The following is a 16,608-nucleotide window of genomic DNA, read 5'->3' on the forward strand; positions in this document are numbered from 1 at the left end:
ATGGGACTTCAAGAATGTCAAGTTCTCATACCATGTAATGATAACTCAAACACAAATAAAACTAAAATTGCATTCACAATAAGAAAGAAAAATCTTTCTTATAAATGGTTTCAAATTAGTTGACTCGATCAACTTTATAAATATGGTACAATAAGAAACAAAAGTAAAATAAAGCATAAATTCATAAATAACAAAAAGTCCAAGTGACTTGATTAATACCTATGTGTAATATGTAATTGCCCATTATATTATGACATTTTTAAATCCCTAAAAAACAATGCCCATTGTCAACATATTCTTGATAAAACCATATGAGAAATCATGGCACTTCCACAATATATACAAATTTATCTTGGCATCCCAAAATGGGAAACTAACCTAGCATTTCTCATTGTGTCAACTCAATTATTCACAATAAAAATGTAAATATTTTACAGATTTGTTTAAGCCTAATATGTTGGGTTGAATAATAATACAATTTGTGTGCAAAACCATTGGCCAATTTAGTTTAACCCTATTCTGCTAGGTTACATAACAATGCAATTTGTATATAAATCCATTGACATAAAACCATTTATAACTCATATAAAACCCATAACATATCCAAAACAACTTCTTTGGGGCTCCTACTCCCAAACATCCACATGACGAAGGTATTGTTCCCCTTAATATTCCATTGTGGGTCTTGACTCTATGCCTTAGGAAATGACCCATAACTCACAACACTCATTATAGACCAAAAGCAACTTCTTAGGTGCTCCCACACTAAAAATACATAAGGGGCAGCCACTATTACCCTAAATCCACCAATATGACTCTTGTCTCTAAATCTCAAGATTGTGTGTTGGGATGCATATTTATATACAAGGCATCCAACAAATATCCAACAAAGGGGTCCCTTCATGTTGTTATAATACAAAATAACATAAAAGGTAGAAGTTTGCATCTTAAAAAAATAAGCAATGATAAATATGGTTGTTATAGTGAATCCTTTTCACTAATTTTGTCAACATATTACATATTTTCTCTTAATGTACAAAATGATTTTGTATGACTTAAATTCTAAAACACTATGGAATCAGAATCATGACAATTTCGACTATATTTTTCTATCTATTATCTTTGTTTTAATTAGCACACTTGAAGAAGATGGAATTATGAAGGTCAAGGTTGCTTTTATTAATAAATTTTCAGAAATATACATTTTCCAGTGACTAGTACAATTGGCCACCGGACCAAGCTCATACTTGTACCATACAACATAGATTTTGACCACTACCTTTATAACCTCTTGGTACATCTACATTGCCCATATACATATTATATGGGTTAGTATGATTTAAACTAATAATATCACAATAATTCATTAACATTGTACCCAATCACCAACTAATCTCTAGAAGACTAATCTTAAAAAATATATTACGATAATAAAATTAGAACAATTAATTTTGGTTGTAAAAAAAGAAAGGACAACTTGCGGATGATGGGATCACGATAACCCATTTTCATGTAGATAAAAACAATTTCATGTAGATAAAAACAATGGAGCACTATGTATATATAAATTCATATCGATCTGGTGTACTAAAGATTCAAAGACTAACACGCTTTTCTGATTATGTTTCCATATGCAGCATTCAAAACGCGAAATTGCAAATATGGAAGAGAAAATTAGGATCCTCGAATCAACACAGAGGTAGTGTCTTTATGAGAAGTAATCTATGCGAAGGTATTGAATATTGTCATTTTATAATATTGAAATGTTTAACATGTTTTGTTTTGATGTATGGTAGAAAGATGTTGGGGGAAAATCTAGCATCATGTTCAGCTGGGGAATTAAGTCAGCTAGAAAGCCAAGTTGAACGTGGATTGAAGCGTATACGAAGACGAAAGGTTGTTATAACATTATTCCACTTACATTAATATCCATGCGATTTTTGCTTTTTCGAACGTAGAAAAGTAATTTATAATGGATAACTTACACATTGTTTCGGTTTGGCACTCGAGTGAAGTTTAAGCTAAGTGTTGTCTCTTGTTTCGTATTGCAGAATGAACTATTAATGGATCGAATTGAACGACTTAAAAGGAAGGTAATATCCATGGCTTGATGATTTCTACCTTCCCTATTGGAGAATCGAGAATTACATTCTTGAATGTTGATATTTAGAAATAACAATCTATTATAATAACTTCATCTTATAACTAGTAACTAATTGTTCACTTCTTTACTATTGTTGTGATTTAGTTTGGTTTGTTGTCCACTGAGATATCATGATATTGATGAATGAAATTTGTAAATGTTGAACGTATTGGATGTGTGTTATATTCTTTCCACGATTAGCCCCATATGTTGTACGTTGCATTGACTCACTGTTATAAGGGGGTAGAAATGCCTCTATTGGGGGATTTGCAAGGTGCTCAAGAGGATTTCTTTTTTTATGTGGACTCAATAATAGTTGGGCAGATCCAAAGATGGGGGGTGGACCTAAAGATGATGGGCAAACCTACCCATAGTTTTGTCTACGGGTTTTGCACATGGTTTTGGGCAAGATGATTTTCTGCCCATGGTATTTTGTAGATATGGTCAAGGGAACTACAATTATGTTCTAATCCAGGGTTATGGATTAGAGTTTATGAATTCTTCTACATGTATATTTATGTATTGTAACATTGAAAAGAATATAATGAAAAATCAATCTCGTAGTCTTGGTTTTGGGATCCGGGGGAAAATATTTGTGTATATTTGTTTTATGTTCTCGGCATTTATTTTTTTGTTTTAAAAATTTGTTTGTAGGTAATTTTTGTAAAGGGTTAAAACCTACAGTCGAACAACCTATATCGTTGTTCAACAATATATTATGTACAGTTACAATGTCTTTTCAAGTTTGATTTCTTATAGAAGGACAAAGATTATTTATATAGAATTATGATGAGTTGGTTAGCTACTGTTACAATAGTTTAGGCATAATTAAACCCTTATTTATAGGAATTATGATGGTGAGTGTGCAAGCGTTAGAGACAATTTCCCTAATTTGTTAGCAAGTTCTTCTATGTCTTGATCAGTTTCCCTTTCTTCTGGATTGAGTGCATCAGTCATTAAACTGATATTTCATTTCTAAAAAAATCCAATATCATGCCTTACTAACTAACCGTGGCTTTCGGTGAAGTCTTAAAAGCGATATCCCTTTTGGTGGACTTACATATACAATATACATCCAATTATATATACCACGCAACATATATATATCCACGTTATATATATATATACCACGGTACGTTCTCCCTTCCTATTTGATATCGGCGACAATTTTATATATGCTGGACGTTACCAGGTACAAAGGCTTGAACACATATATCGCACCGGAGATACATCTTCGCTCTCTATGCTAGTTTCGGGCCGATATACATATAAGTCGCATCGCCCAAGCTAAAATCTCTTGCACTCCGGAACCGATACACGTATACGCAGCGTTTAATACTTCGCCAGTTCCGCTATTCGGCAATCGCTTCAATCAATACTTCCCCGCCTCCGAAACGACGGACTCAGCGATAAGGATATATTGCAGTTTATATTAATTCGCTCCCAATTCAGAACTCGCCTTTTTCACGCTATGTCTCCTTTTGGACGGAAGGATTTGTAAACCGGCATACCACTAACAGTTTTTAAGAATCTCCCTATGCCGATATAATCTTGTAACCACGATGGGTGAGAGCTTACGGTTATAAACTTTTAAATCCACTACAGCTACTTAATGAAATCGCAAGAGCTCTTGGTATAAACAGAGGCATATGCGCAATTGAAATTCAAGCCTGTATAAACATAAAACGAAAGGGAAATTGATTTCTATAATTAATATAAAGTATTGGCAGCGTGAGGAAATCCAGTCACCGATTCAACAATATTAAGGCGCCATACAATAATCTACGCATGCATTTTACAGAGTCATTAAATAAGAGACACCGAGAGAACAAATTTTCCAAAATAATACTAAGGCACTCGCCCCTCTCCTCTGTCTGATGAGGGCTTCGCTGCCTCTTTATTTATAACTGAGGATAGGCCCTCTCGGTCCTTATCCGATACAAAGAAAAGCATGCTTTACAGGATGATTTAAAGCTTGAAAAGCTCTGTTACAAATAGCATGATTTATTGCTAGAATTTATTCTATTTTAACTAAGAAAGCATAGAAATTACAGGCTAAAGGACCCCACTCCCTTGCCTGTAAATTTTTTTGGATTTTTGGAATAATTTGGAAGATTTTCCCCTCTGAGTTACATGCTCCTGCATCAGACTCCTGAGAACAAAATTCTTCATGGGCTCCTGTCCATGAGCTCATCTACAGATTTGCCCAATTTCTGTAGAATGTCTTATGTAACCCAAGTAGCTTCAGCGATTGGCTGTCCCTTCCATTTCACCAGATACTGGAAATACTCTCGTGCCCTTGTCTTCTTATACACTTTTTTGTCCAGAATTCTTTCTGGCTGTAAATTCTTGGCTGTGGGTAACTGTTTTACCCAGTCAATCTCTGGAGTCTCTTGATCCTGTGCTGTATCATCTGTAGCTTCATTCTCATACTTGTACAGGTCTGCAACATTAAAAATTGGTGATATTCCCACACCAGGTGGTAATTCAATTTCATAGGCATTTGCAGAGAATTTCCTCAGTACCCTGCATGGTCCAATTTTCTTGGATTTTAACTTATTATACTCTCCCTTTGGAAATCTCTCCTTTCTGAGGTGTGCTAAAACCAAGTCTCCAACTTCAAAGTTCATTTCTCTTCTCCTCATGTCTGCTCTGGTTTTATATTGAATGTTGTTGTCCTGTAGCTGCTGTTTCACCTGTTCATGTATCGCTTGCATTCTTGAAGCAAAGTCTTCACCTTCTGCACTTCTCATTTCTTCTTTTCCCAGATTCCTTAATTCAGATATTCCCCTTGGGTGCATTCCATAAACAATATGGAATGGGCTCTGTCCTGTGCTCCTGTTTGGTGAGTCATTATATGCATATTCAACTTGTGGTAACACTTGATCCCATTGCTTTGGATGTTCTGCAGTAAAGCTCCTCAAAAGATTGCCTAAACTTCTATTCACAACTTCAGTCTGTCCATCGGTTTGTGGATGATAGGCAGAACTGAAACTTAATTTAGTTCCCAGCTTCTTCCATAGTGTTCTCCAGAAATGTCCAACGAACTTTGAATCCCTGTCTGAAACAATGCTTTTGGGCAATCCATGTAATCTTACAATTTCTTTAAAAAACAAGTTAGCAATATGAGAAGCATCACTAGTTTTATAACATGGAATAAAGTGTGCCATTTTTGAAAATATGTCCACTACCACAAAAATTGAATCATAGCCTCTTTGAGTTTTTGGCAATCCTAGCACAAAATCCATACTTACCATATCCCAAGGCCTATCTGGAATTGGCAATGGAATATACAACCCTGTGTTCTGGCTCCTTCCTTTTGCATACTGGCAGACTTTACAATTTCTTACATACTTCTCTACTTCAGATTTCATTTTCGGCCAGAAGTAAAATCTGTTGAGCTGTTCAAAGGTCTTCTCTCTACCAAAATGTCCTGCAAGTCCTCCACTATGCTTCTCTTTGATTAAATTCTCTCTCATTGAACAATTGGGTATGCATAGCTGATTTTTCTTAAATAACAGTCCATCTTGTATAAAATAATCCAACCACTTGCTCCTGTCCGCCAAAACAGGATTCTTACAAGCCTCAAATGCCTCCTTAAAATCTGAATCGGTCTCATATAATTCCTTAAGAAAATCAAAGCCCAACACTTGGATTTGACTTTCTTGTAGCAATACACTTCTCCTACTTAAGGCATCTGCGACTTTGTTTGACTGTCCAGTTATATGCTTCAACACAAAATGAAAGCCTTGAAGATATTCTACCCATTTAGCATGTCTCTAGCTGAGTTTTGGCTGCTGCATTATAAACTGCAATGCGTGGTTATCTGAATAAAGAATAAATTCTTTCGACATTAAATAATGCCTCCACTTCTTTAGTGCCTGCACAACTGCGTAAAACTCCTTATCATAAGAAGAATACTTCCTTTTTCCATCATTTAGCTTTTCACTGAAATAAGCTATTGGTCTATCTTCTTGGCTTAAAACTCCTCCAATTGCTTCTGCGCTGGCATCACACTTAACTTGAAAAGTTTTGTTAAAATCAGGAAGAACCAAAACAGGCTTTTCAGTTATTTTCTTCTTTAACAGCTGAAAATTTCTCTCTGCTTCAGTAGTCCATTTAAATGGTTGTTTATCTTTCTTTATGGTCTCAATAATAGGTGCATTAATCTTACTAAAATTCTTAATGAATTTTCTGTAAAAACTAGCAAGACCATGAAAACTCCTTACCTCAAAAATACTCTTGGGTGAAGGCCACTCCACAATTGCTTTGATCTTTTCTGGATTCATCTTCAATCCTTTAGCTGAGATAACAAATCCCAAGTACACCAGCTCCTCTTTCATAAATAAACACTTCTTCAGATTCAACAATAATTTTTCTTGCTGCAACTTCTGTAGAACATAATTTAAATGCCTCAAGTGTTCCTCCTTGGATCTGCTATAGGCTAATATATCATCCAGATATACTATTACAAATTTACCAATGAATTCTTTAAGAACTTCATTCATAAGCCTCATGAATGTACTTGGTGCATTGGACAGCCCAAAAGGCATCACTCTCCATTCATATAATCCTTCATTGGTCTTAAAAGCGGTTTTCTGGGTAATGGAAATCTTAAATCTTCAATTCTGGGTAATGGAAATCTGTACCTGATTGTAATCTTATTGATGGCTCTTGAATCTGTACACATTCTCCAGCCTCCATCTTTCTTCGGGCTCAGCACTGTTGGCACTGCACAAGGACTCAGGCTTTCTTTAATCAACCCCTTGTCAAGCAATTCTTGCACCTGTTTCTTAACTTCTTCATTTTCTGCAGGAGTCATTCTATATGCTGCTTTGTTAGGTAGGCTTGCTCCAGGAATCAAGTCTATATGATGACTGATTTTTCGAATTGGCGGTAATTCATTAGGCAAATCATCAACAATAATATCATAATAATTCTCCAGCATTTCTTGAATTTCAATGGGTAATTCAGAAATTTTAGTAGAAGTCAATATTACCTTGGGCTTGCAAATTACGGCAAAATTTACCTCATTTTCTTCAATCTGCTTTAAATATTCCTTCCCTCCAAGTAACAGAGTTTTTGGATTAGTCTTCTGTCTTGGTACATCTTCTTCTTGCAGAGGCAACAATGTATGATTAACACCATCTTTTCCAAACTTGTAGGTGTTTTTCTTCCCGTCATGTATGGCTCCTCTGTCATATTGCCAAGGCCTTCCAAGCAATATGTGGCACATGTCCATAGGCATCACATCACAAACAATTTTATCTTTGTACTTGCCCACTTGAAATTCCACTTCACACTGTTCACTTACCAACAGTTGATGTCCCTTTTGTAACCATGACACCTTATAAGGTGTTGGATGCTTCATTGTCTTCAGCTTCAATTTCTCCACTACTTCTGTAGAGACCAAATTATCAGTGCTGCCACTATCAATGATCATCTGGCAACATTTCCCTTGGACCTTGCACACTGTCCTGAATAAAGTTTTCCTTTGTGACGGTTCAGCAGCCACCTCCTTCATTGGCTTAAGTAAGACTTTATTAACTACCAGAGATTCTCCTCTTTCTGGTGTATTTTCTTCTTCTGCTACCGTTGCCGCTGGTGCTTCTTCTTCCGCTGGAGCAACAATTGCACTCCTCTGCTTTATGTCTGCATTCTTTGGGCACTCAAAAGCTCTGTGTCCCAGCTTGTTACATCTGTAACATCTTATTTCTCTGCCTCCTCTTCCTCTGGTAAAACTCCCTCTGCCTCTTGCATCACCTTCTCTAGGTGCATGCTGGGTTGAGCTACTGCTAGCTCCGTCTCTAGGTGCTGTAGATCTTCCTCTACCACCTTGACTTCCTTTTCCTCTGAAAGTCCCTCTCCCTTTGGCAGACTGCTTCCTTATGAGTTTTTCCTCAGCTTTCAGCGCTATCTGATAAGCTTCCTCTACTGTTTTAGGAGACAGCAGACTTATCTCATCCTGAATGTCCATCCTGAGGCCATTCATATATCTAGCCACCTTCTCATCTGTGTCTTGGGCTTCTCCAGCTCTTATGCTCACTTTATAAAACTCTTCTGTATATTCTTTCACTGTTAAAGCTCTCTGTCTAAGATTTTGCATTTGTCTAAACAATGTTTGCTGATAATTACTTGGCAAGAACTTACCTCTTAACTTTGCTACCATTCGGCTCCAGTTCTTGATTGGCTGCTTACCAAGTCTCTTCCTTTCCGCCTGCACACCATCCCACCAGCGTGCTGCATGGCCTTTTAACTTGGCGACAACAAACTTTACTTTCTTTTCATCCTCTGTTTCCTCATAATCGAAGAATTTCTCCATGCTGTTAATCCAATCGATCAATTCTTCTGGATTCAGTCCTCCTTGATATATCGGTACTAATTGGTTCCATGGCCTGGCTGTGGATTTCAACACTGACTGAAAGAATCTCATCTCAGGAGTAACCTGTACAGCTTCCTCCTCTTCAGCAGCTTCAATTTCGGGCTCACTGACATCTCCATCATCTATATTTCTATCTGAAGTTAATGCATCCACTCTAGCTCGCAGCTCTTCTACTGTTTCCATTAGTTCAGCATTTGCAGCAAGTCGTCCTCTTCCACCACGTCCTCGTCCTCTTCCAACTCTGAAAGCCATCCTTCTTCTGCTCCTGAGATTCAATTCAATGTCAGTTAATGGCTCTGATACCACTAATGATGGTGAGTGTGCAGGCGTTAGAGACAATTTCCCTAATTTGTTAGCAAGTTCTTCTATGTCTTGATCAGTTTCCCTTTCTTCTGGATTGAGTGCATCAGTCATTAAACTGATATTTCATTTCTAAAAAAATCCAATATCATGCCTTACTAACTAACCGTGGCTTTCGGTGAAGTCTTAAAAGCGATATCCCTTTTGGTGGACTTACATATACAATATACATCCAATTATATATACCACGCAACATATATATATCCATGTTATATATATATATATATATATATACCACGGTACGCTCTCCCTTCCTATTTGATATCGGCGACAATTTTATATATGCTGGACGTTACCAGGTACAAAGGCTTGAACACATATATCGCACCGGAGATACATCTTCGCTCTCTATGCTAGTTTCGGGCCAATATACATATAAGTCGCATTGCCCAAGCTAAAATCTCTTGCACTCCGGAACCGATACACGTATACACAGCGTTTAATACTTCGCCAGTTCCGCTATTCGGCAATTGCTTCAATCAATACTTCCCCGCCTCCGAAACGACGGACTCAGCGATAAGGATATATTGCAGTTTATATTAATTAGCTCCCAATTCAGAACTCTCCTTTTTCACGCTATGTCTCCTTTTGGACGGAAGGATTTGTAAACCGGCATACCACTAACAGTTTTTTTAAGAATCTCCCATGCCGATATAATCTTGTAACCACGATGGGTGAGAGCTTACGGTTATAAACTTTTAAATCCACTACAGCCACTTAATGAAATCACAAGAGCTCTTGGTATAAACAGAGGCATATGCGCAATTGGAATTCAAGCCTGTATAAACATAAAACGAAAGGGAAATTGATTTTTATAATTAATATAAAGTATTAGCAGCGTGAGGAAATCCAGTCACCGATTCAACAATGTTAAGGCGCCATACAATAATCCACGCAAGCATTTTACAGAGTCATTAAATAAGAGACACTAAGAGAACAAATTTTCCAAAATAATACTAAGGCACTCGCCCCTCTCCTCTGTCTGATGAGGGCTTCGCTGCCTCTTTATTTATAACTGAGGATAGGCTTTCTCGGTCCTTATCCGATACAAAGAAAAGCATGCTTTACAGGATGATTTAAAGCTTGAAAAGCTCTGTTACAAATAGCATGATTTATTGCTAGAATTTATTCTATTTTAACTAAGAAAGCATAGAAATTGCAGGCTAAAGGACCCCACTCCCTTGCCTGTAAATTTTTTTGGATTTTTGGAATAATTTGGAAGATTTTCCCCTCTGAGTTACATGCTCCCGCATCAAATTAGAATGAGAGAAGAGGAGGACAACATGAAGTCTCTCAAATAGTTTTTCCCCTCAATGTGGTTTGCATTCTACAAAAAGGATGGCAAACATTCAAAGCATAAAAATCTCAACCATATCTATATGCACATCAAACAAAAACCATATGTCTAATCTTCCTAGAGAATATGACACTCTATATCTAAACTTAGTGCATTGAATTTGTAATTTCAAAGTAACTTAAAGCATTAATTAAACGATGAATTCAACATCTAATAATGAATTTTGTAAACATTAAAGGCACATTTAAATTCATAACACAAGAATAGATTATGTGGGTGCAAAAGAGATACTTTCATTAACATAATTCGAAAATACTTAAAACATTTCATACATAACACATTTGATAATGACATCCATACCATGAACCTATTATCATTCTCAATTGGTGACCTTTGACTTTATATGTCAAGGTGTCCAACACTTCCATAACATATATAGAGACAAAAGTGGAATCTTGGAAATTTTAGCTACCAAGGAGAAGGAAAACTATCAAATTATTCTTCATGTTGAGAGAAGGTTCCACCTTCAATTCATTTAATTATATAGATAGAGAAATATCCTAGGTTGGCCCCAATCTTTGGATGAGTACATCATATGATGACATGTGCTACAATGATACGGTACCATCTCAAAGCCATATTTGCTAAGAAATTTGAATTTTTTTGAGGTCTTTTGGACAGCATGCATCCATGGTTATTGGCCTAATAGTAGATCTCAAGTCAACATGGGAATTGGTTATATGAATCAACCTTGGCGAGTCACAATCTTAAATGGTGAGAGGCATTGAGTTGTGGACTTTGTAAATTATAATTTTGACAATGAAACTTATTCATGGTCATTATATTAAGTATAATATACAATGTACAATTATGTATGTAGGAGTTTTCACAAAACAACTATATTTGTAGAAGTGTTACCAAATAAGGATGCCAACAAACACACCTAATATGATGAGGTATCAAACAATCATATCACATAATTAATTTTTCTTCTATGTAAGAGATATTCAAGAAAACATGTGGAAATCACCAAGAAGCCAAAGAAATGAATAATATGTATACAAAACATAACCATAATTGATCCAGGTGGCTCCAGACACATGCAGAAGTCCAAGAGGGCTCAGAAGTGGTCAAAATTCAAAGTGGTTATATTTCTCTCATACCAGAACCAGATTGAAGTGCTCGTTTCCCTCGTTCCCACGGTGTGAATGACACTCAAATCTGAGCTCGTATGGAGGACAGAGGGCCAGTGAAAGTTCAGGGTTGACTTGGCCAAGTGGCAGGGTTAATGGTCCTACAAATTGCACCAGCAACAGTCACCGAAATCTGGCCACCGGAACGGGAAAAATTGTTGCCTCTTTAAAATGCATAATAACCCTTATTTTCAAAAAAATTAAACATGGCCCATTATTGTTATAAAAAAATAATAATAATTAAAAATAGGGGGCAGGCCATAACTCTCGCCCCCCCCATCGGTCAACATGTTGAAAGAGATGACCCAAAATGGGTTAGAGGGTCGCCACCCCTGCTGAACTCCACAATACTAACATGTGTCGTATGTATTTGTTGAAAACAAACAACGATCGCGGGTGGTCAAACCCCGCACTCGCCACCCAAATATTAACACACCAAGCAACAAATGAATAGTCGAGATCGGTGGGGCTCAAACCCACCCGACCCACATGGTCGGCCCCCACCGGGCGGTCTCACTAACCACCAAACGGGACCATCTTCGCGTGTTGGAAATAATATGAGAGCGGGGGTGAATTAGTATTATCAAATCAATAATTTAATTTTCAAAACTGATTTGTATACGCTACTTCAGCTCAGTGAACTAGCGTGTATACGCAACTATACTTAATGAAACCAACGTATATGTAGAGATATTTTGATTTACCCAAATTACCATGTAGTGAACTTTAATCAGTATATCAGCAATTCATTAGACAGTGCAGTAAAAGAAGAATAAAGAATTACACATAAGCAACACACATAGACACCAAGATATAAGGTGGAGGAGGAGTTTCATTCTCCTATGGGAGAAGTGCACTCAGGGAAGAGGAAGCCCAAGTGGCTTCAGGACACCTTGAGAGATGCCACATCTGTTGCTGACTCTGAGGCCGGTCAGAGAGAGTAGACCACCTGAGAGGTTTTGTAGCTATATGGCAATGGTTACCAGCATCCTTGAATCTAAGCCTTATAGCTATGAGGAGGTAGCTAGCCAGCAGGTCTGGAGAGAGGCCATGCAGGAGGAGCATTCTTCTACCATGAAGAATGATGTTTGGGAGGTGGTGCTGAGGCCTGAGGGCAAATCCGTGGTTAGTTCCAGATGGCTTTACAAGGTAAAGCATGCTGCAGATGGCAGCATTGAGAAATTCAAAGCGAGGTTTGTGGCTAGAGGATTCTCCCAGGTAGAGGGAGTTGATTATGAGGAGACCTTCACTCCCGTGGTTCGGTATACTTCGATCCGCTCCATTATATCGATAGCAGTAGAGATGGGTTGGAAGATCCACCAGATGGATGTGAAGACTGCATTTCTCAATGGCTTCATATAGGAGGAGGTGTACATTGAGTAGCCACAGGGCTTTGAGGTGCATGGGAAGGAGTCCCATGTGTGCAGACTGAAGAAGGCCCTTTATGGCCTAAAGCAAGCTCCTAGAGCTTGGTACTCCACGATAGATACATACTTGCAGGGGTTGGGTTTCACAAAGAGTGAGGCAGATCCGAACCTTGACTTTATTGTGATAGGTGAGGAGCCTCTCATTCTGGTGTTGTATGTGGATGACTTGGTCATTACAGGTGTAGAGAGACTCATAGAGCACTGCAAGAGAGATCTTGCAGCGGAGTTTGAGATGAAGGACATCGGCTTGATGCATTACTTTTTGGGTTTGGAGGTGTGGCAGGAGGAGGGGCATTTCTTCCTGGGGCAGGGGAAGTATATTGTGGACGTCCTTGGCAGATTCCACATGGAAGATTGTAGACCCATGTCGACACCGATGATCACCAACTGGAAGAAGCCTCATGCTTCGGATTCTGAGTTGGTGGATCCCACATTGTACAGGCAGCTGATTGGTTTCTTGATGTATTTGGTCAACACTAGACCAGATATTTGTTTTGCAGTCAACACGATGAGTCAGTTTATGTGTGAGCCTAGGATGGTTCATTGGGTGGCTGCAAAACACATTTTGCAGTACTTGCAGGGGACAGTGGATTATGGTCTGGACTACAGGCAGGGGGATGGAGTGAGACTGGCAGGTTACATTGATTCTAATTGGGCAGGTTGTGCTTCTGATAGGAAGAGCACTTCAGGGTGCTGTTTTGGGTTGGGTTCAGCAGTAGTGTCATGGTTCAGCCGGAAGCAACAATCAGTAGCATTGAGTTCAGCGGAAGCAGAGTATATGGTAGCCAGTCTAGCTAGTTGTGAGGCCATCTGGCTTCGCAAGATGTTGTTTGGCTTATTTGGTTAGCCGTTGAGATCTTTAGTGATTTACTGTGATAATCAAAGTTGCATTAAACTCACGGAGAATCCAGTATTTCATGACAGGTCAAAGCATATCAGGATCAAATATCATTTAGTCAGAGACTGTGTTCAGAAGGGCGCTGTGAAGTTTGAGTATATTCCCACTGATGAGCAGGTTGCAGATATTCTTACCAAAGCCTTACCACGGGGCAAGCATGACTACTTCAGAGACAAGATGGGTGTGGTAAGGAACACCTTCCTCGGTAAGAGGGAGTGTTGAAATTTGGTACCGGAGGACAGGTGGTTCCCTAAGGCTTTGATCTTTGGCCTAGGGAAAAGTGTCCAAAAGAATTTAATTTTTCTCATAAAGTGACTTTATAATTTTTATAAAGTCAAATCTAATTTAAAAGTGAGTTTAAGTGATAAAGTTACTAAAGTCTAATTTTAAAGTGACTTTTATAAAGTCAATGAAAAATTAGAAATGAAAAATGACTTTGGAAATAAAGTGGGTCTTTATTAAAGTGGGGTGAATTAAAAAATAGAAAGTGAGATTTAAATGAGCATTTAATCTCAGCCCTAGATCTCAATCTATTTCAGCCATTGGATTTAGGGATCACCCAAAAGTCACTTAGGGTTGGATTAAGGGAGGAAAAGGAGGAAAAGATCATTCATTCTTTATGAGCAGATTGAGAGAGAGAGAGCAAGAGAGCAAGGGAGATCTCTGGACAAGAAGGAGAAGGAGGCAGCAGATCGGCACACATTCCAAGGCAGCATTTAAGCAAATCCATATAGCTGAATGAGCAAATAGTAAAAGGCAGATTTTTTTGGGCACGATTTTCAAGGAGGCGATTTTCTTCACAAAAATCGAGGTTTGTCCGTACAGTCCGTATGGTCCATACATTTCGTACACCAGTACAGTCCATACACCCGTACAGTAGTTTTCTAGCTTGACTGTGAGGCCTGAAAATGAGATAAGTTGTAAAGTTTGCTTGCTGAAATTTTTGCTGAAAATTTTTCTCACTGTAAAAGGCATTTTTTCCATAAATAAGAAAGAGCTCTCGAACTGGTTTTCCCCAAGAGTTGTAAGGGGTTTTTCCAGGGTCACATTGACCAAAAATCACTGTGTTTAAATGTTTTAAATGGATGTTTGTACCTGCTGATTTTTATTTCTGCATTTTCCAGCATTCTGTAAAATTTCCAGAATTTGTGTTTTCAGCAAAAAAAATTATTTTTTCAGTTGTTGAATGTATGGATATGGGAAAGGGAATTTAACTACATGAGAGAAATAAGGTGAAACTGAAAACCGGGGTGGGAAAACATAAATTTTTACATCCCGACAGAGAAGAATCTTGAGGGAATCTTCGAGATTGCTTGGAGGTTGAAATTCGCTAGAGTCAGAATGCAGCCAACTTTATACTCAAAAGTCTCGGAATCTCGCAAGGTTCATGATGGTGAGCTCAGATTTGTGATTTGAGCAACAGATTTCTATTCAACCCAGAGAAGGGAATATTTGGAGAATCGCGGGGAATCTACAAGATTCCTACAAGCCTAGATTTTGACGGTGTCAGAATTCAACAAATGGATAGTCAATTTTACACTTCTCGACGACAAAAATTCATTAGTGCAGTCATTTTTTTGAAGCCAAGCCTTCCATTTTTCGTCCAACTTCTGAAGTGAAGGTACATGAATTAGTCATGTCATGTTTTCCTTCATAATTGTTGAGATGATGTATCATGTTTTGAGATCCCTACTTGATGTTATTTTGTGGGATCGATTTTGCCACATTATGTGATATGTATTTAGCTTGTCAAGCTATGTATTGTTGTTGGGATCCCTTATAACTATGTTGAAGGGATACTCATTGCCACATTGTGTGAGATCATTTTAGTTTGACATGCTGATAGGAGGCCTTCTTGAGTGAGAATTCCTGTTAGTGGAACATCTCATGTAGATACAAACCACTCTTGTTTGAGGGTGTATGTTCTTGCTATGACAAAGAGGCTTCCATGTGCATCATCATCATTTCCAGCATTATATGAAGCGGCCAACACCACCTTGACACCGGGCCTAGAGACGTACTCCACACTGGACGAACTCCATCATCAAATGTCTCATGTTTTGATTTGTTGATCATTGTCATGTTTCCTCTTCTTTAAGAATTCACATATGTTATTTTATGCTCTTTAAAATGCAATTCTAACAACATCACATAAGTAAAAGGTCTTGGATGATTCTGGTAGCTGAAGGAACTCGGATAAATAATAGGTACACAAAAAATAATTCTTTCACAAGGTTGGTATACCCGTGCTCAAATGTAAGTTTAGTCACCAAATCAAGTAGTTTGTTGAACCATGTGAGATATGGTAGTGAGATCATGGCCATTAAAAATACAAAGTGGTTTCATATTTGAGTGCAACATAATAAAGAGATTAACATTGCTTAAGTTGAGCCATGTTGATCAATAGATAGTGATGATTGCTAGTAAGAAAATGTAGTATATAAGCCATGAGTATCAGGATAGTGGATCCAATGACAAATGTAGAGTGAATCCAAGGATTTATTACTAAATTATCCTTGATAAGTACAAATGTGGAACATGTGGATAAATGTCTTGTATTTGAGCATGGGAGAAATCATTTGGTTGATAAGAAATAATGTAAATCATTTCTGAGCGGAAACTATCCCATTGATGATGTTGTTAAGGAAGTTGAATGCTTAGAACAAATTTTGAAACATTGTTTCCCAAAGAAGATGAGGGGAAACATAAGTAGAAATATGAGTGCATGTATTGTATTAGAGGTGGATGAGCGATCATCATTATTTGAGGTTTCCTTCTCCATGTTATGTTTCTTATCTTTTAAAATTTTTTCAAATGTTGGAATTGGTGTGGAAAATGGGGAATTAATAAATATAACTTGTGAGAGGACACTATTATGTTTCAGGATCTAGAGGGAGGTATGAGAGTA

The 16,608-nt window shown here is 37.8% G+C and overlaps 1 protein-coding gene across 1 annotated transcript in view; it reads left to right on the top strand.

Annotated features, from left to right (window-relative positions):
- Window positions 1-16,608, top strand: part of LOC149212065 (MADS-box protein SOC1-like) — a 411,381-nt gene that overhangs the window by 379,665 nt on the left and 15,108 nt on the right. The window contains exons 3-5 of the mRNA XM_089391687.1: window positions 1,638-1,699; window positions 1,797-1,896; window positions 2,052-2,093. Coding sequence (XP_089247813.1) covers window positions 1,638-1,699; window positions 1,797-1,896; window positions 2,052-2,093 — 204 coding nt within the window. The remainder of the gene's footprint in view (window positions 1-1,637; window positions 1,700-1,796; window positions 1,897-2,051; window positions 2,094-16,608) is intronic.

Source organism: Pinus tabuliformis, chromosome 1_1 (assembly GCF_031772625.1).
Source record: "Pinus tabuliformis cultivar Carrire ecotype Pingquan chromosome 1_1, CPIR1, whole genome shotgun sequence".
Classification (NCBI taxonomy): domain Eukaryota; kingdom Viridiplantae; phylum Streptophyta; class Pinopsida; order Pinales; family Pinaceae; genus Pinus; species Pinus tabuliformis.